The following is a 21,660-nucleotide window of genomic DNA, read 5'->3' as shown; positions in this document are numbered from 1 at the left end:
GTTCAGATACAGCTCCAAATTTATTATGATGCATGACTCATCAAGTCGTAGTCAATAAGCCCCAGAAATAAGTAGCAAAGTTAGCTGACATCATTTAAATACCTAATCTCAAAAATCTTCAGATCCAATGACTGGAGCTGAAAATAAATGCTCCTGTGGGAGATCATTTATCCAATTCCTATGAAATGTACCCTTCAAGACACCAAATCCATTTGGCTAGAAGACAGCACTTGGGTTGTGATCAAGGATTCAAGGAATGCAACAGTATGATATCGCATGTTCCTCGTGTGAAGTTTGGTGTGGAGCTTGAGGCACAACGCAAGAGTGCAATGCGGCGCCAGATGAATTGGTTACCAAAGAGATATGGAGCCAATTTTCAATCTTGTTTTCCATGGTAAAATTTGCCATGTTTGTGCAAGATTTTTGAGAACAAGGACCAATAAGAAATACACCTTAACCAGCTAAATAATAACTCGGGATTTCGTTGCTCATTTAAACGAACATATAAATTTGTATCGCCAATTTTTACACGGGACGGTAGCACTGGTAGGTCCAAAACTCGATGGCGGAAAAAATAAAAAAACTTGACATAAGTGATATCCGGGGAAGTCCAGTACACACTAAAATAATAACGGTACACTATGGGCAGAAAACCAACAAAGTGCCTTCTATTACCACCCTCTACAGCTCAGCTGTAACTCCTGTACTCCATCTCAGGGCAGCTGATCCTCCTACAGCATGAGACAGCTTGACACTTACGACCAGAAAAATGTGTTTATATGTATGATGTATGTATATATACACACACACATATATATACACATACATACATACATACATATATACATATACATATATACATACATCCATATATATATATATATATATATATATATAATTTGCTCTTTGCAGTGAAACATTTTATTTGTTGCAGTTAGAACTGGCTCATCTTTATAATATGTCCAGTAAAAGAATCATCATCCAAATCCCTGTAAAAATTGTTCCCAACAATGTTCTTAAAAAAAAAAAAAACAATAGTAATAACAACATTAAGATGAAGGAAATATGAATTAGAATTACCTATTCTAATATAACAGCAATTAAAAAAAACAAATGAGAGTAAGAGTTGGAATAAAAGATGCAAGGTTTTATCCACAGCATATCCACCATAATAAATAATTCTTCCTTTATTACCTATCTAGGTGCTAAATTCCTACCTTGGTTTCTAATGCTGTGCCTAATTTAGGTTAGCGGTAAAGATCCAACCTCTCAGAAGTCTGGTATCAACTTCTGGATGAGATGAGACAATTGCCACTGAAGACATATCCATGCTTGTTTCGAACATATACCCGACGCCGGCTTCAATCACAACCTCTCTTTTTTAGGTTGATTATTACACCATTCTAGACCTTAAACTTCGCATAGTCTGATTAGGATTGGTAAGGTCATTAGAACTTGTCAGAGCCTAATTAGAAGTCCTTTTAGTTGTTTCTAGGATTTGTTTAGATATTAAAATACATAAATAAAATCTTAACATTTTATACTTTCCATTGCATTACAATTCAGTTGATCTACAAACATGCAAACAGATGTTCAAGGACTTTTAAGAGTCCTGCAGATCCACGGCCATGAAAAATAACAAAATTAATCTTGAAACATCAACTGATCTATAGAATAGGATAGATATCTGGTCTAAGTCAGGTTTATCATGAATTGCAGAAACTCATGCCTTCTTTTTAGCTTAAGTCAACTTCCACAGTATGGTAGCTTATGTCATGTTGGCTTTTGGCAATGGCAAGCCGGAAAAAAAAATGGTTGTTATGTCTGACATTAAAGATGCATTTTACTAGCACAGTCCTAAATCCAAAATGTTTAGTGAATGCATATCTTTTTAAAATGATTGCAGAAGTATGCCTGTTATAATATCCTCTTTCTGAAATAAACCATAGGGATCAGAAGAAGCATGCCTCGTGAATAACATTAGGTGGGGAGAAGTGGCTGTTTCTCATGTTTCTCATCATGTCCGACAAGGTGGCTAGCCTGAATTTTAGGGAAAAAAATGCCTGAGAAAATATTAGTCAAAAATAAAAAGTTGTTAACTTATAATTCTCAGTAATGACCGAAAAATTCCTTACGTCTTCAGTTGCACCAGCAGTCATATTGATAAAGGATGCTTCCTTTGACCTGAAAAATAGAGGCATCCATATTATGCCAGGCTCATGAGAAAGGAACACAGATGTTACAACAGAATAAATGTGTTATTTGATGAACTTTCAAGGACTTAGAGATTACTCTCATATTGCTTCAAACTTTTGAATCCAACTCAACCAACCCACAGAAAATCCACAGAATTTATATTATGTCAATGTATCAGCATAACTTATTTTTGCAAGGAATTCAGGTTTCATATCTTGGCATGTGCCAATGCACTTCACATGCCCAGTTCCTCAATTGGTTTATAGCAGTTTTTCTAAGTGTAATAAAGCAATAATTGGACATATCAGGCCAACAGCTGGTTGGTCAGCTGGTTGGAACCCATTTCTCCAAGTGAGAAGTCTCAAGTTCAAAACTGAGTGGTGGTGAATAACTGCCGTATTCTCAAAAGATGTTTGGACATATCAGGAATTGATAAAATATCTATTTCAATGGTATTATATACTACTTCAAAATGCTTAAAGGACAGACTGAACTGTGATATAGGCAGCCTATCTACCAGCAATAGAATTAGACAACCTGAGATCTTGAGCATCCATCATTTCCTGTGTTCCATTTGGCACCTCATTTTTGGCTTTTGCTAGTGGAGAAAAAAACTGTAGAATGGCACTGTCAGGGACTCGGATAGCTAGGAAATCAACAGTATTGAGATAGACAACTTCAATACGTAGCAGTTACCTGGTGCATCGATATAAACACTATTGAGATTCCCAGAATAAAGTTCATAGTCAGAGTATGACCAAACAACAAAGCAGATGCTATGCCAGTAAAAATTGTGGCAACTGTCGATGAATATTTCTTCAAAATTGTATCTGTAAGCATCAATTTGACCACGAAATAAACAAAATATTTCCAGTCAATGCAGAAAAAAGAATGTATTTTTAGTGGCTACAAGGATTCAAGCAAGTCAAAATCATCAATCATAGTAACTATTCTACCTGCATACTTGAAGAAGAATGAGGATAGAATGCCTTGTGCTGCATTATTGCATATGAGAAACATTGTAGCCCTTGAGTGGCCTTGAAGGATGTCAAAGCTACTGGGTCCTGAGACATCAAAGATTCCATTCCGAACTTTAATAACTATATAATATGTATTTATAAAAGACAGGGTGAGCTGGGTGCAGGTACACCAACATAAAAAGACGTCACATGATGCAACATATATAGATTAAGGATATAGATTTATTTACTCATACTAAGTGCTAGATCAGTTCACAGCTCAAAAAGTCATTTCAAATCAAAGAGAAATCAGAAAACTCATTCAAAATGGAAAACAGCTCATCAGAAAAAACTGCCATACATATCCCTTTCTCCATCCATGTGATGACAGAGAAAAGGCATAAATAGCTATTATTATTGCCTAATCTGATGGAAGAATGCTCGGTAATAAGAAGAGGGTTATGAGGAAGGCATCAAAATACCATTCAGGTCAATAGCTTGCAGAAGATTGACATTGACAACTTCTAGAAAATCTTTGAATATGGGTGATGATCCACCATCAAATGAACTACTATATGTGGATGTTCTACATGTCAAATTATTGTGTCTGACAATGAGCCTTACGAATTTGCACACCAGGTTGATGTCAAACCCGCTCACGCACCATCATGCAACAAGGCATGAGATCACACAGGCATGGTTAGGATCCATGTGCACAAGCAGGAGATGGGCGGTGAAGGCTCTCTGAAGCCAATAAAAAATTATTCTAGGAGTATAGGTAAGCATGACTACCTCTCAGACATGCTTAAGAATGAACAAGTGACTGCACCAATACAGATGAGCAAGAGAAAGAGGGTTTCTATGCACCCTTTAGCCCCCAAATGGGGTAGGATAAATATAGGTTACCAAACAAAAAAGTCTGCCTGATAGGACTTCTAATCTCAGTCAAATTGAGCCCTCGGCAAAGAATAACACTCAACCTTGTTCCTTAAACAAAAGACCTAGATGAGTGATGCATAAGACATATCCCCCAAACAGGGTCCATCATTTGCCATTAAAAATAAATGGTATATTACGTAAATTGTCAAGAGGTGTATCTTGTTTGAGATTTAAAGTTGCATGCATGTACTATGTTTATATATATACATGATGCATCAAACTCTTCAGGACCAGTATGCATGCCTTCAATGATAAAAATAACAATTATATTAGATAGAAATATATTTTGAATATTTCAAGCATTCCAGGCCTTGATTATGGTGGCACCAAAAATTGTACATAATAGATTGTAAAAGATTATTTTCCTGATTGCACAATAATATGACAATGTGCAATGAGATGGTTTCTGAAGTTGCTAATATCAGCAGGATACTAAATATTTTGTGCTTAGCTGTTAATAAGCCTACTGTTATTCACCAAAACATGCTAGAATGTTCTGTTTTCAAGATTGATATTTTTCAAAAAATTCAAGGCATTCAGTGAGTTTGTAAGACACCACCTACCATGGCACACGCAATTATGAAAACAAGTTAGAATAACAAAAAATATGATTTATTTCCGGCCACCATGCCACCAAGACAATGTGGCAAATGCTCAAAAAAAGGAAAAGTGGGTACAATGGTCCATCCAATCCCACTTGTATAACATTATAACCTAAAACAAAGTGGTCCAAGAAGTTACAAGGTCAAAAATTCAGAGATGATCCATATTTGGAGATTAAGACTACAACAAGGGCATCCCAATTCTGAAAGCGGTGACTGATGACAGGCTGTTGCCTAGCAACAGTCACACTTTTAGCACTATACGATGAAGTCTGCCTAATATTCTGAGAGGGAAAGACAAACTAGGTCTCAAAACATCTTTTCTATCAGTATCACTTTCAAAAATAATGTAAGCAACTATTATGTAAAATAATGAATCATTTTAAGAAAAACGGGTAAACTTTCTAAGAAATCAAAGTATACAATTGTGTCATAATAGAAATACAAATATCAACAAAAATTGGTTTTGTGTGGCCCCACTAGGAGTGCCTGAGGGTATTTTTGGACCATGACAACTTGCTCAAATGACAAACCATGATGGAGAAAAAACATGAAATCTTTCATTAGTCAGAAATGAAGAGACAAAGCTAGGAAAAACAAGAAATGGAGAGTATGCTTTTGTCATAAAGCATGCTTTAAACAGTGCTGTTGTGAGAAACCCATATCCTAAGAAGTCAAGGTTGCACCTCTTCCTGAAGAAAATTGTAAGTATCAGAAACTTTTTGTTGGGGCGATTTTTCCTATAACAAACCTTTTGACTTTTCCATAAATTAACCTAGACATGCATTTAGTAGTTGGCATCTAACCTGCAAAGAAAAGTACCTCAAGATCTAGCATGCAATTTACATAATTCAAAACTGCCTTAATTAATGGTCAGACTAGACAAGCTGATGGTTATACTTATTTTTGGCACATGCAGACTTATTGTACTGAATATCCAAAATCTAGATTTCCTTACAATTCAAGTTTGATATTTATCCTTACAGAAAATGGGAATTTATGAGGATTTTTGTTAGCCTCTGCCATTCACCACTAGAGAAATGCCTTTAAGCTGTTTGGTGTTTGGCATATATGGTCAGGTTTCTAGTTAGCTTTGAAATAAAATTTCTTCTCACATACCTCCAGCTGAATCCCCGAAAAGATATAAATAGAACATAGATGGGCATTCAGGTAATATGCATCAGAACCTCCACAAGATACTAGTCACAGTAGACCACAGTGGTAGGATTGAATTTGGAAAAAAGATGCAAAACCTTAGCCATTGTTATGTTTGCATGTGGTATTTGATGCTCAAGGTTAGTCTTGAATGAAAGCATCAATGTTAGGTTTGAACCAAAAGCAGCACTTAAGGTACAACAGTGGTGAAATACAGCGACAATGGTCCAACATAATCTTTCTGAGTACAAGCGAACATCTCCATATGATGATTAATCTATAAAAGATGATCTTCACATGTAGGATTGCCCATCCTGTATCATAAGTCACCACTGGTTCAATTTGTTGTCAAGTATCAATCTGTTTCCTAAGTGATGAATCAGTTAATAAAATTAATCAATGGAACATACAGAAAGCGTGGTAGCCTATCTTCATGTCAATGAACAATGCCTGTTCATTCCATATGGAAATTCTATGCACATTGGCATGCAAATAGTAACAGAAAAAATCTACTCTCAAAAAATAAAATCAGAACATGACTATTAATATTCCATATTGAAATTCTATGCACATTGGCATGCAAATAGCAACAGAAAAATTCTACTCTCAAAAAATAAAATCAGAACATGACTATTAATATTATAGCAGAATTCTGAAGGCCAGTATATTTAGGTTAATTGAACTTCTTTGTTTTCCTAGAGTGACATTATGAGTCTTGAGAATTGCTTTCATTTTGTACCTTTGAAAATGGCAGTTCCAATGATGGCAAGAAAGTTAAATACAGCACCATAGCCATATAAAAACAAGTTCTGCAAATGAAACAGAAATACACAAATTAAGGGTACGTGAAGAACATGAAGGGGCAAAAAAATGGAAGCATCTCACAATATGTATGAAGTCAAGGGTTTTGTAAGCACAAGATCACAAAGTTGGAAGTTACCCTTTTTTAAAATGCCAATTAGCAACTAGCTACATTCACCTATTAGAGTTACCTGAAGATATATGCTTGTCTCAAACTGGCTTTTCAAAGCATATTCATTGAAAACTGAGGCTAGTGAAGGAACAGTCACCTAAAAATTTTCATCAACATGTCAGAATCACATGTGAAACTAGAGCTCAGAATTAAGAGAAACGCATAATTGGTTTCTATTTTACAACATTTAACAACTAATCAATTCAACTACAATAATTAATTAGTTCCTTTTAAGATCCTACTACAGCTTTCATCTAAGAAGCACAGATACTCCAAAACACCACCCATGGCCATATCCATACATATTGGATATAGTCATGGACCTGAATATACATACCCGAATAGATATATGGGTCAGCCTTAGGTTACACCTGGTGCAACACTTATAGAATTATACCTTATTTGAATTGGATGATAGAGGTCCCACATCGATGAACAGAGTTGTGGGGTATAATCTACTACCTCTAAAATGCTTACATACCAAAAAGTTCATATGATTTGGAGACACGTAGCCTATGCATCAAGTGTTCAAAAATCAAGTATTGTCTCATGTTATTTAAGTTATCTAATTTTTGACCACTTGATCCATAAGTTACGGATTTCCCAGTCACATGATCTTTGGTGTATAAGCAATTTAGAGTGAATAGATCATATCCAATGGCTTGATTATCAACATAAAATCCCTATCATCCAATTCAAAAAAGGTGTAAGAGTTGCACTCAGTGTAACTTGAAACTGATCAAACATGTCCGATACAGGAAGTATCCTGAATTTTTACAATTCAAATAGGGTACATATACTCCTAGGATACATTTGGATACTTCCTGGATGCACCTAGGATACGTCCATATACTTCTAGAATACTCTGAGGATACTTATCGATACACCAGCGAGTTATCAGGCTTGGGTCAAACAGGTTTGGAAACTAGATATCCTTTTATTTTTGTTAATAAATTTTCTGACTCATTGAGTATTTGTTGCTGCTATTCTTATTATTCATATATTTTGCTGCATGAATTCTCATTACTTTGCTGCATTTGTTTTAATTATCTTACAGCCTTTGTATTTGCAGAATAAAGAAAGTTTATTTTATTTATGTCTACTAACTTATATATGCTTGCTAGATCTACATGTATTATATTGTAAATATTATTTGAGTTTTCATTTTACGAACTGTCTTAGGATTTGCGATGCTGAATGTTGGTATATGGTATTATATGATAAACCAATAATGCTTTCTGGATGTTTTGAAGCTTATACGTAAAAAAAAATTAATTATTGAAGTATCTTAGTTATCCGTATCCTATGTTTTCAAGATTTTTGTATGGTATATCTGCATCGTATCATAACCGTCTCCCACCATATCCATGCTTCCTAGGTTTTCATCTCCATGGACAATGTATCCTAACAATGTTTACAGAAAGGCATAGGAGGTTCAAACTCAATTTTTTCACCTTGGAATTGCTTGATAGTTTGGGTCGATCTGTTTGAATAAACTTACATACTAAAAAGTTTCAGTTTGCTTCTTAAAAAATAACAGTATATTTTTTTAATTAAAATTTTTAAACAAGAATGCTGGTAAAGGTTTTAAAAACTGCATATTGAAACCTTGAAAAAGGTACAGCATTCGCATATATAAGATTAGAGTCCAAAGTACATACAAATCTATCCAAGATTCCATAACTTTTCACTAGTCATATATAATATAATATAACATAATATAAAATAATGTAATGTAATGTAATGTAATATACTATAGTTTAGTATAGTATAGTATAATATAATATGTAGTATAATATAATATATAGTATAGTATAGTTTACTATAATATAATATAAGTCACCACATGAATCATGAAATTCGAGCTAATTTTCGAACAGATAATCTTAGCTTTCAGAAGAACCTTGACTCAAAAATTTGCAAAGTGAAAAATTCTAAACTAGAGAATTATCTATCAAATTTTGCAATGCTGATCACTTCTCAACCAGTTTATAATAACATGGGGAGGAAATTTACTACAGGAGAAAGGAAAACAATTTACTGAGCAAATCCAGACAAGTTCCTATGGATAATCATGAGATGTGACAAGATGTGAAGCTTTAAAGATCTCATGTTTAATTAGACTTACAAAAATTAATGTATATATGCATGCCCCCGTTGCTACAGGAAGACCAAGTGCAGTAGTTCCCTCAGGCAATGACCGGAGCTGATTAACACTGATTCCAATGAGCAACAACGCAAGAGCCTCCCACTGCCATGTAACAAAAAGAACATATTTAACCATTAATGACGAAATCATTACTTTAACAAAACTTTCAAATAGTTGCAAAGATAAGAAAAAAACAGCCAATTACTCTCCTTGACTTTAAAAAAAAAAAAACATCTCATAAAAAGAATAGCTGTTAATTACATATATCAGTATGCTGCTCAAATATAAAACATGTAGAGATATCATCCAAAAATGACAAGTTCCTTTGTCCCCTCCCAGTATTTCATCAATAAAATAGTTTGCTAGAAAATCATGGCAAATCTGAAACTTGCCTGGATAATGGAAAAGTGCCTTTTCATTATGATCTTCAAAAGAACAGCGATTACCAAAACCTACAAGAGTTAGCAGAACCATAAAATAATATTAAATATGAAGTACAATTTTAAAAACAAACAACATAATCTACAATTAAGGAAACATGTCCGAACAAATTGTAATGGAGTAACAAGGATCTCAAGATATAGCATGTTATATAAATAAGCAAATTAATTAAAAGTTTAATGTTATAGATTCTAATATTATAGATTTTGATAACCAGGTAGCTAGATAACTATCTACTATATCTAGAAACTATTGAATCACCCGGTGAAAACCGAAGTCTTATGAATTATGAGGGTAGATAATATGGTTAAAAGAAGAATGTGCTTAACAGAGTGAGTTTGACAGTTGAACATTGTTCTCCTCAACGATATGTGACTAACTAAAAAAGCCAATTTCCAAGAAAAACATATGAGCACGTGAGATATAATGTTTCACTGAGACATATGGCCTGTTTAGACACTGGATCATTTTATTTGGCAATAAGTTCCCAACTCTTCAGAAGTCTCCAGTGAAGGTGGTCTAACATGAGAAGGTTTAAGCGGATTGTCGGTGGCCAAGATGTTATTACTCCCTTAATTGCAGATAAAGCATATGGTTGGAAATGTGATTTTCCTTGTGCCTAATACTTAGGTATAATGAAATCTATGGTCCCTTTCAATCCCTAAAACCTCTCCATTAGCTTCTTTCCTTTGGTTTCTTGATATAAGCAGATCTTATCACTGGACTAGAACATCTGGCATCCAAACAGACCCATAGTCAACAGGATATGCCTATTGAAGTCCTCTGTTATGGGAAAATTATAATTAGTTGGTAAGAGGAGTCCATATATCAATGTAAAATATATGCTGAGGCAGCTGAGCTAAACATTTCTTCAACTGCAATTTTGGAAGTTAACAAAACTGCCATATTCTCAAAAAATTATAAGTTAATTGGTAATTATTTTAAGGCCCTTCTATTCAGGATGGTTTATTATAGTGTACGCCATTAGGGAATGATATAGTGTTGATTGATCAGAAGAAGACAATATTAGGTGCTAAATTGGATTTATGAAGGAAATTTTAGAGGACTTAAAAATTAACAAACAAGGAGTATACAGAACGCAATTTCAAAGAGATAGAAATGAAGATGAGGCCTTAGTAGAGATTGATTGACAACAGAAACTAAAATATCACAGTTTTTGTTATCCAAGATATACAAAATAATCAATATGGATAGGGTATATTATTACACTCAGTTAAGGCTATGTCTGCAAGGTTAAAAATGGAGAGGAAGGAAAAGAAGATAGGATTATGGTAAGGTGAGGGCTTGGAGTGTAGGATGGGATAGAATCTAGGCCTGGGGCAGTTGAAAGAAGAAGAAAAGATGCCAGATTTTTGGGCTTGACTCCAAGAACCAGGCTGGAGGTGAGCCTGTACACTCATGCTCAGCTTTAGCTTGGGCAAGGCCCAAGCAAACCCTAGACCAAGCATTGTTGGTCCATTGAAACCCCTAAAGCTTCAGGTTGATGCAAATTGGGCGCTAGCCCTTGAGATTCTTGCAAAATCATTTTAAATGGAAAACTTTATTGCAGAACAAGCACAGATATAGACAACATAGAAAAAGCTTAAAAAATGCTCTTTCACCGCATTTCATATAGCAATCAAAAATAACATTAGGGTGAAATCAATTGATCTAAACTGCCACAATTTAGAGCGAGCAAATCTTACAAAAATAGCAGGAATCAAAAGACGCATCAAAAGTAAATAAAGTCCAAATTCAAGAGCATGAGTAGAATTTTTTGTGAGAATGACCACATTCCCAGATAAATCAAAAAAGCTATATCATTTATGCAAGAATCAGGCTGGAATGAATATGTTATTCTGTAAAGTTTTTGACGTATGGCACAAAAACTTTAATCCACATAAAATTCACAAAAGTTTTATCCAAGAACACCTTGACTACCCAAGATATCAGATGTCTAAACACCCAGCAAAGAATAGTTACAGAAAACAGAAGCCATTATAAGTAGTTTACAATGCTTCAATAAATTTATTGCCTGGCGCAGCTAATTTCATAAATGAATGTTACCTTCAGGTTGCTCAACATTTTCACAGTTGCTGGGTTAAAGTATAACTGCATGAAAGCCAGAACCAACAATTAGATAAGGTTTTCAGCATAGTTATATAGGTTAAATTAGGTAAATCATCAAAGTCATCACATGAGATCGGCAACACCATCACATGATAATATCAACAGCTTCACCTTTCTTATACTTCATGATAGAAACAAACAAGAAAATGTATGTCATAATGCCTGAGCCATGCAAAAGGCTCAATACCTGCATTATAAATTTCAGGTAGTTGTTGATGGCATAAAGAAGAGCAGGAACAGCAAGAAGAACATTATTACGAGCTGCCTGCAAGCAGAATAATACAATTTGACAATCAGATGCTATCGCTTATTGCACCATATGATGGCCAGATATGTGAAATTCATTTCAAGGTTTAAGCAGAATGTGTGCATCTCATTAAGACAAAAAAAATGAAAATAAATGCATACTAACAAAATAAATTTGGAAAGAGATGTAGGCATAGCACATGCATAGTTTAAATTAGTTAGAATTCAGATTTAAATCTAAAAATTTCATTAGTATTTTACAGTGATGTAGCTAACACTTCACCATGTTGATCCAATAAAATATTAATTAAATTCACCTGTTCATATTGGTACTCATTCAGATCTAGTAACCAATGAAATCCAATTAGTGTTCCAATCAAGTTATCCAAGCATAATGTTAGCAACGAATGACATTTTGGAAAAGAAAAGTTAACATTAACTTATCTTTTACACTCCAATCATGTCAAAGAAATACAATAACAATATACAAAATAGGAAAACAAAAAGGGAATCCAGTTTTCTCCATGATAATAGAATGGCATTTTGAATTCCAGCAAGTCTGCTCAGAAAATTGTGAAAGTGGTTCAAATCCAAATGCCTATTTCACATCAAAAATCTAGAATCATTAATGGAAAGATCAATCTTCTATCCTTTTCCTCACATCTAATTTTGTTCTTGATATGTATTGCACCACGTCTCCAGGAAAAAGTTGTTCATACCAGTTTTTCATGCTTCACAGAAGGTACAAAGGGCTATCATTCAAAAGTTATATGCTGAGTAAGTAAATGTTCTAAAGAAATTTAGATAATCGATGCAGCTACATAAATAGGAAGACTACAAGAACAAAAGTAAGAAACCAACTTTGTATAAGATAGGCTGCTGATAGAATTACACAAATTTAAGTTTATAACCATGGATTTGATTTCGATTTCAATAGAATTGTTCAGAACGATAAAAAAAGGTAAGTTAGCAAGTCCAACCTGATTGCAGATACAAGTAGGGGAGCAGATAGGATGGTTCCAACTTAACCAAGACTTAGCCAAGACTAACTAAAAAAAGATGATGTAAAAATTGTTTCACCATAAATATTTCTGTACAAGAAAAACTACCTGAACAAATGTTGAAATTGAAAGAAGAGGCTTTTCTCCCACTTTTTGTTGCCTAGCCTGTTGAACAGAAAATAAGCAATATTAGAAAAATTCTTACAGATTTGAAATTTCAAAAGAAAACAGAAAAAAAAAAAAAGAAAGAAAGGCTCATTTTCAATCCCACTGATGTAAATCTTCTGAACCGTTGTAACAAAAGAATGAATACTAGCTACTGATAAAAACTACCCACATGTGCCCTAATTAGAACATTTCATGAACAACCAGGCTTTGGGTAGCCCAAAATAGATATGCCAATGCTTAAAAATCATTGAGTTATGGAAGTTATACAATTCAAATGAAACCTAGAATTAATACAAATCACATGAAATGCGAGATCAGCTAAACATGTAAAGCAGATAAAGTGCATACAAATTAACAACATAAGAATTTTAAATTGATCAAAGGAGATACTAGTCAGCAGGAAAAAATGAAACTCGCAAAATTTTAATGTTGATAAACAATGTTTTCCATGGAGAACGGTAAAAAAAATAATGCAGTATGGGTTCCTTCTACAGTTCTCAAATCAACTTAATTCCACATCGAGTTAACATACAGAAAAATGATAGCTTTATTGCTGTAATTTCAGCTGAAAGTACATCGAGCTGCATGATATTTATTCCTTCTCTTTCTTTGTTTTCTTTATGGTGCAGATGCTATCAGGAATAAATTTTTTAATGTATTTATGTTCGTGATAATTAAAATATTTAAAAGAGCATATCTTTTGCCCCTCAGCCGAGAACAGGTCACCATAACGCAAATTCAGTCTTCAAGAAAATGCTTCTACACTGGAGTTGAGTTGCATTTTTTTCCTTAAACATTATCTCATGTTATCCTTGAATTTGATTGAAGAACATATTCCTATCTGTTCTTGCAAAAATCTCTCTTAAATTATTTGACAGAGACAGACAGACACAACACACACACACACACACACACACACACACACACAGAGAATAACTGATAGCAGAAATTCAGAAACTAATAGAGCATGAAACTGCTCTTATCCCATGCACAGTGCATGGCAATAGTCCAAATAACAAGAAGCATGGAGAACTAAAAAAGTCACCGGCGGAAAATACAAAGAAAGTGAAGCAAAAAGGAACAAAAAGGATGAATAGGACAAACACCATATAAGATGTGTTGTGGATTTTATGTACTGGATCAGAAATTAACCATGTCGCAATTGTACTTTAAAACTCAGATGAGCTAGAAGCAAGGAATGTGGAACCGTCTGGAACCGGACGGTTCTGCCTGTTCTGAGCCGTACTGGTGGCTTACTGGTATGGTTCCGGCTTTGAAACTGGTTTGCTGCTGGAGCCGGAGAAGAAGAAGAAAAAGAGAGAGCGAGCGGGGGAGGGAGGGAGGGAGGAACGGCCGCGGACACCTGCGGAGGGCCACGAGGGGGGCAGCGGAGGCCACAGGAGCGCGGCGGAGGCCGAGGCGTGGCCGCGTCCCCTATTTTGGCGGCTGCGGAAAAAAAATTAAAAATTTTTAAGTGAAATCAGCATTGAAATAGGAGACGCAGCCGCGGAAAAATATTTGAAAATTTTTAAGTGAAGTCAGCAAATCACTTGCCGACTCATTTAAAAATTCCTAAATTTTTTAATTTCGGAATTTTTAAGTGAAGTCGGCAAGCTATTTGCCGACTTCACTTAAAAATTCTCAAAATTTTTTTTGTGGCTGCGGCCTCCGCCGCCCCCCCTTCGCAAGCGTCCTCGTCCGCTCCTTCTCCCTCTCTCCCCTGCTCGCTCTCTCTTTCTCTTCTCTTTCTTTGGCTCTGGCTGATTTTCTCTCTCGGTACAGCCCCAATACTGAATCGGATTGGACGCCGATCGGTATGGCACCTGGTACCAGTTCGGCAATCCTTGGCTGGAAGTATATTTTTACCAAAAATAGCTATATTCAAGTCTGGAATAAAACCAAAGGCCTAGTTGTTTGTTGTCCTAGTAGTTTAATACCTAACTTGAGAAGCAACCTCAAATTATACTGCACATATGCTATTACTCTGGAGAACATGTACCTACTTATAATTTGACAACTCTTTATTCAGTAATGCATAGTCACTATTAGAAATTATCAAAACCTACGCCAAAACTGTTAAAAGCATATACATTTCAGCAAGAAGAATCCAGTCAGCAGATTAAGTTGATTCCACAAGCACAACATTCAACTACTGTGTAGCACTGATTAAAAGAGCACGGGAAAGTCTGCCAAGCATGCAAATCCACAGCTCAAAAGGATTATCCATATGGACAAAGAGCTGATCTAGCCCAAAGGTCGTAATAAGAAAATATGGTTAAAACAGAACATAAAAAGCAAGGAGCAGTCTATTCTGGGGGAGAACAATTTAAGTTATGGGAAATTGAAGGCTAGCTTGACTATTTTATTCATGTTGTATGGATGGTTTAGGTAATTTAAATGTCCTTGCACATCCCCCATACTTATAAAAGAATCTGTAACAGTCTACAAAAATATTTTCCTGATGGGCATCTTAAATGCAACATTGTTTGGTTATGTCTTCTAATGTGTGTATGAGCATGCAAGCATTTGGTCTACTGCGTTGTGCAAAGCTCCATTTAGACTGCTAGATATGAAATGATATGCAAATCTGAACCTTGCAGCTGATGACACAATTAATCCTTAGAAAGGTTCTCACAGAGCTGCTTGAAGACACAGAATGCAACAACCATGGTACAGCCAACTAGGCAGAGAAGATGTCTAGTACATGAACCTCATAGAGGAATTCGAAACAGCAGGTGAACCAAAAGAGGCAAACATTGCATATTAGTATTTTAAGGAAACAGAGCATAAAAAACAAAATGTTTAGTGTATTTAAACATAGATAACATATCTAAGTACCAAGATCTCAAAATCAAGGATTACAAAGCAATTGTGAACTATCAAGATTTTGAATTTAATAGACACCTAGCATCTCGACATAAGTTCAAGTATGGATATACAGCATGCAGCCAAAGCTAAAACAGAGACCAAATCAAATTATTTTTTCATTAAATATTCGCATGCTACACACTACCTTCAATTTAGTTAATACTCCAATATCTATTAATTTGTAGATCAAAATGTGGTGCAGATATCCAAAGGTTAGCTGATGGAATGTTACAATATAAGAGATCAAGAAACAAATACAACTACAAAAATTGAAGCACAAGCATATATAAACAAACCTGGAATAAAAGCATGACGATGGCAAAGAAAACCTTTGCAACCTCAGTTAGAAAGTTAACACTGACAGGACTAAACTTAAAGCTCCCATCCACTTTGGACATGTAAACTAAAATAGGCTGCAATAAAACAGAAAAGCACATCAAACACTGTCAAGTTGCAGGTACACTATTTTTTTAACAAAATATTGTCCTTTGCTTGGGAAAGATCCATGTTTTAAAAAGTGCTGAATGTTTTTTTTAAAAGCATAAACAGACCTAGCACAGAAAGTAACAGTCAAATGAGAATAAGATACACAGACCTAGTTATAAATCAGCCTTTGAGCATTCTGTATCAAAAAGTATTTTTTTTTAAAAAAAGGCTACCAATAATTATAGAAGATAAATTAATAAAACTTAATATAAGCATCCAACACCATTGAAGTGGAGGATCTGAAATGTTTGTTACTTTATAACTGATAATGCATAACCCTTCCAAAAGGTCATTTGCATATTTTCAAATTGGCATGTGGCCCCTTCTCTCATGAACCAGGATAGCTCATCCCAATTATGCAAAAGCCCCATCGGACGTCACCAATCTAGGGAGCATTTTCAGAACATTGTCTTGATTACCTTTCACACATTAAAGAAAAATCAATGATAAATAATTGAGCATATGCATCATCATCATTATCCAGAACTTTTATAATCGAATATAGAGCATTGCTCCATGTTATAAAGGCTCTATGGAAGAATCTAAACGTAATTCATATGCTGTGGAACAATCTGTGTCCAGATCTTGTAAGGAGACATCTATAGAAGATAAGAAGACAGAGCAAGAAAGGGAGAGAAATAGAGAGAAAGATAAAGAGAGCAAAGACTGAGAATACAGGCTTTGATCTACAGGGTTGGGGTTTACGAATGAAGTTTCGTAAGGACAAAATTAATATCTGATCATATCTGCACAAGTCTGCATTGAAAATAAATCGTAAGCGGACTTTAAGAAGCATAGAAGGTAAGGAGAATAAGGGACATTATAATGGAGAGACAAATAGAGGAGCCAATTAAAGGGGAAAATCAAAATCAGCAGATAAAGGTTTTGAGGGAAAACTTTACTTAAAAGATGATTAAAATGCTAGGAGAATTGTTCATTTATGGCATTGCAAGGTTTGATCCAAGATTGTCTCAAAATTTATAAGGTCAGTCTACCAGTTTAGGTTTCTAAATGATCTAGGCTTGATAGATTGACTGATAGTCCTTTGTGACTGGATCTTTTAGGAGACAGGGATTGTTCATGATCATATTTGTTCTAACAAGAATTAAGAAAGTCATAAAGAGAGAAAATGCAGCAGGGTTAACAAGAACCTGTCTCACTACAGGCATGTACCCTGCCATCCTCACCGTACCATACCAAATCGGTAACATACTGATACCGTTTCAGGTACCAGTTGGTCAAGTTTTGGCATTGCAACTCCCTGATTGAGTTCTCAATTTAAAGCACATCTTCTTGTTGTCAAACATGTCATTCACTGCCACAACTCAACTGCTTGATGATTGCAAATAATCAAGATTATGAGCACAATGCTGATGGTATATGGGGATGTTTGTACCTAATTTTGAGCTCAAACAACTCTTTGTTGACAAAATAAGTTGACTGCAAGAGAGGTGCTACGTCTTAGGTTATCAATATGACTACAAACACCCAAGACATCTGCCTACCCATGTTGGCCAAAAGCTCTCTTGTTAAATAGTTGGTTTGAAGTCCCACTAACAAAGAAGGAGGGTAGTTTAATTGTCATTAGACCATACAAAAGTCAGACCCCCCAACAAGTTCACACAAGCAAAACATCAAAAGAAACCTTACCTGAATATGTCAAATCCTGATGAAACCATGTGTAAGAGTTAGCTTTGGCGTTCTAGTTCATGTGCACATACCTCACTCGAGCCCACAAGTGTCAAGCAAACATGAAGTCATATGCACATGATAAAGGGTGCCTTGCTGCCAACTCGGAGGAGAGCACTATCCACATATCATCATGAGTGGTGAAGCCCTAAGCTGACATCAATCAACATGACCAGATCAAAATCAATTCATGTTCAACTCGACAGAACCAACTTCCAAACCAGACCTAGATGAAACTCATGCCAACCCATGGCATGCAACATGCCGCACTATATTCCACATAATACCTTGTTGTACTCCTAATGTGAGATAAGATCAACTAAGTATTCAAGTAGCTGTATATTATCGTGCATCTTAAAAGGGCAACTTCAAAACAAGGTTCACCATACTGGTGCATATCGCCCCAGACTGGATGTATTGTACCATAGCTAATACTTAGTACGGGAGACATGCTAAGAGTCGGTATGCCAAACTGATCCTTGTATCGGGCATGCTGACGTTGAACCAACATAATAACATTATGGGTTCCAATATTGAGATTGTAAATTTTGCTTCATAATGTGTTTAGTGCAAATTGAGTCAGCATTATGCCTTTTCACCTTTTTTGGCTTAGGATGCAAAGAAAGCAAATGCAAATCATATAAATGCATATTCATAGTCATGTTTGTTTAGTTTGCAAATTTGAAGATGGACATCATTCAAATCTTGAAATTAATACCAAGTAAGGCTGATTAAAAATATATAAATGCAAACTAAAAGGGAAAAATAACTATATCCGCTGTAACCAGATACCAAGTCCGATCAATTATGAGCAATAATCATATTCAATGTTGATAAATATGGATTATCAAGATGTTTTGTACATATGTTGCTCAAGGTGCCTAGTATACCTTTCTTGTAGGCTTATGCCAACTTGTAACAAACAAGTCCATTTGTTTAGAAAAATAATGACTAGCTTATCAATATGTACTCCAATGAAGGTTATAGCTTGATGTAGTTATGTTTATCATATGTACATATGGATGTCTGCACTCATATCAGAAACCTAAAAGCACAAACATTTTTCTGCTTCAATCTGCATGAGATGAAATTATGTGTATTATGTCTATAAATGGATGTCATATACATAGCCAAGATCTTGAAACATTACACATATCAATATCCAAGCAAGTTTAAAAGTCTAAACTCAAAACCATTTTTTTTTGTTTTTATTTATACATTTTTCTGCTCAAATCTGCATGAGATGAAATTATGTGTATTATGTCTATAAATAGATGCCATATACATATCCAAGATCTTGAAACATTACACATATCAAGATCCAAGCAAGGTTAAAAGTCAAAACTCAAAACCACATTTTTTTTTATTTTATATGCAGATTTAAAGGGAACATCAGATTTATCCTGGAGCACATAGCTAAAACTAACACGAGTACCAACTCCAATTGGATATATCCAAATTTTTACACAACTCTACAATTCTCCCATGATGAGAGCACGGTGCTGGAATAACTTAAGATGTCTTAGCAGGTTATCATGTAAGGGGTCAATTTTAGAACTCATAGACTTGCATTGGCATCTTTGGCTCTTCATTAACAAGTTTGATTCACTTTTGAAAAATCTACGCATATACTATTAATTTTAAGACATTATGTGAAACATCAAGAGATAATATTTAGATCTAACACATTAATACAAATTACCTGGAAGCCGACCAAGATGCAATCACCAACAACGAGAAGAACATTGAGAGCATGATATTTTGATGATATCTCGCTCCTATGTGTAACATACGCCCTTGACACTGTTTTGCTTGTTGGGGATACCAATTTGGAATGACAGACACTGCATTCTATCATCCCGTTCTATGGCAGTTCAAACCAGATTCCTCTGTTAAGTTTGTCAGACGTAACTACAATAGTAAAATGTTGACAATTTGAAGCTTCAGTGATAAAAGAACTAATTAGAATTACCAAATGGAAAGAACATTTAAGATCATCGACATCACCCAAGCCTTTTCCCATCAACTATGGGGTTGTATATAAAGCACTACACTAGGTTGAAAATCCCCTAATGAAGAACTAGAAAAAATTATGACCAATGTCGACCCAATAGAATGTGGTGAGAAATTCTTAGTGAAAACAAATATAGAGAGAAGGGCTTGCCATAAAACCTTAGTGCCAGTTGGCAGGTAGACTCTTCTGTCTTATTAGTTGCAATATAAGCTTATGCATCACATGCAAAAGTCTAGAACTCCCTTAGGCTTGGAAAGAGTCCAGACACAGGAAAGAAAAGAAAACTTTTGACGCAAGTTTTGCTCTTCTCTAGCAAGGGACAGAACAAACCGAAGAGCCAGATTGAACCGATTCCCACAAATTATATATACATATACATACATACGTATATATATAAGTGGATTAGAAGTGGAAACCAAAGAGCAAAACCAATAATTCAAATCGCTTTCAAAGATCAACCAGGCAGCAAATATCAGATGACATGCCAAATAACACAACCAGCAATCTGAGAAAAACTAGAATTCTTTTTCTTTGTACTCAAAATAAGTTAATTAATATTCTGATTAAATTTTTCTTAACCTATTCAAAGAAATAAGATTATAAAATATAAGGAAAACAAAAGGTAAATAAATAAACAAGCAAAAGCCGAAAATTTTCAAGCAAGTAACAGACCACAGCCCGAAATAATCTAAGTAAAAGAAATTAAATGCCAGATCTAGATCAAAGACCACCTACGCAACGGGATCCAAGCACGCCTGAAAAGAAAGGAGATCCAGTTCAACCGGAATTCCAAAACCCACCTCGATCCTCCGCTAGGATTCAATCCCAGATCGCCGGAACCGGAATACTGCGGCCCGGAGAGGGGCCGGCTCGCAGCGCCGCACCGCCGCCGTCTCGGATCTGGCCGGAGATCTCCGCCGCCGGCGGGGAGGTTCTTGGAGAGGAAATGAGACCGACGAAGTGGGGGGGGGAGAGAGAGAGAGAGAGACAGGAAGGAGATCTGGTAGGGAATATCCCAAGCTATGAGAAGCGGAGCAGAGAGATATGAGGGGGATTATTTATAGCTGGGATTTGCCGCTGTCTCCATATTGCTTGAAATTTACACAACGGGCTTCGCATGCGCCCCTTCCCCTTTGGTGCGGACGATGAGAACAGTGAAATACCGATACTGCCCCTGACTTCTTGTTTGTCCCATCCAAGCAATTGAGGATACATATGTTATTTTATGATAATCTGGGGGCGATTATGGCATTTGCGGATGCGGGTGTTGTTTAGAATTAGCCGGGTAGCCGAGTAACGGGCGGGAAGAACGGGCGGACTGCGGGGGGTGAGTGATAGATGCTGGATAACCTGTTGTCCGCTCGGCTGTTTCCTGAATTGGGACGTGCAGGAACTTTGCTAACATGTGGAGGATACAAGTAGTTAGAACATCACTGAAATTTGTACGTTGTTTCGTTGGTGGGAGGAAAAGGATCCCGCGAATGTACTTTGGTTTTTGAATCCAGTTGGCATTGAGAGAAAATAAAATGATACGCTGAATTTAGAATTTAGTGGGAGCTACAAGAAATGGTCTTATCAAGGGTGGTATGTAGGGGTAGGGGATTGATTTGACCTCGTATTTTCAAACAAGCTTCGAAATTTTTT

The 21,660-nt window shown here is 35.6% G+C and overlaps 1 protein-coding gene across 9 annotated transcripts; it reads right to left on the bottom strand.

Moving 5' to 3' along the window:
* Nucleotides 1–453: 453 nt before the first annotated feature.
* On the bottom strand, nt 454–21,064 carry LOC103707783 (CMP-sialic acid transporter 5-like). Of its 9 annotated transcripts, none has more exons than XM_008792433.4 (16): nt 20,817–21,064; nt 19,705–19,913; nt 16,124–16,240; nt 12,900–12,956; nt 11,732–11,809; nt 11,482–11,526; nt 9,366–9,425; nt 8,953–9,075; nt 6,844–6,921; nt 6,591–6,660; nt 3,153–3,260; nt 2,893–3,026; nt 2,734–2,810; nt 2,136–2,184; nt 1,968–2,040; nt 454–731 (listed from the first exon to the last, which is right to left on the bottom strand). In XM_008792433.4, exons 2-15 carry the CDS (start codon nt 19,858–19,860, stop codon nt 1,981–1,983), a joined length of 1,212 nt encoding a protein of 403 aa, XP_008790655.2. In that variant the 5' UTR covers nt 19,861–19,913; nt 20,817–21,064; the 3' UTR covers nt 454–731; nt 1,968–1,980. The 9 variants fall into 9 exon arrangements, with proteins under 9 accessions (XP_008790655.2, XP_017698457.2, XP_026660710.2 ...); XM_017842968.3 differs by lacking the exon at nt 454–731 and adding an exon at nt 758–989; XM_026804909.2 differs by lacking the exon at nt 454–731 and adding an exon at nt 17,964–18,155 and having other exon boundaries at nt 1,645–2,040; nt 20,817–21,063.
* Between the last annotated feature and the right edge of the window lie 596 nt (nt 21,065–21,660).

Source organism: Phoenix dactylifera, chromosome 7, assembly GCF_009389715.1.
Source record: "Phoenix dactylifera cultivar Barhee BC4 chromosome 7, palm_55x_up_171113_PBpolish2nd_filt_p, whole genome shotgun sequence".
Classification (NCBI taxonomy): domain Eukaryota; kingdom Viridiplantae; phylum Streptophyta; class Magnoliopsida; order Arecales; family Arecaceae; genus Phoenix; species Phoenix dactylifera.
The sequence above is the reverse complement of the archived record's forward strand: the minus strand, read 5'-3'. Positions and strand labels throughout refer to the sequence as shown.

What these genes read in the sequence shown, in the direction of transcription:
- LOC103707783 (XM_008792433.4), bottom strand. Translation starts at nt 19,860, where the DNA reads ATGATAGAATGCAGTGTCTGTCATTCCAAATTGGTATCCCCAACAAGC. An exon ending in CAATTTCAACATTTGTTCAG is followed by an intron (nt 11,810 to 12,899) that starts GTAGTTTTTCTT and finishes TTCTGCTTGCAG; the next exon opens with GCAGCTCGTAATAATGTTCT. An exon ending in ATTCTTCTTCAAGTATGCAG is followed by an intron (nt 3,027 to 3,152) that starts GTAGAATAGTTA and finishes TGATGCTTACAG; the next exon opens with ATACAATTTTGAAGAAATAT.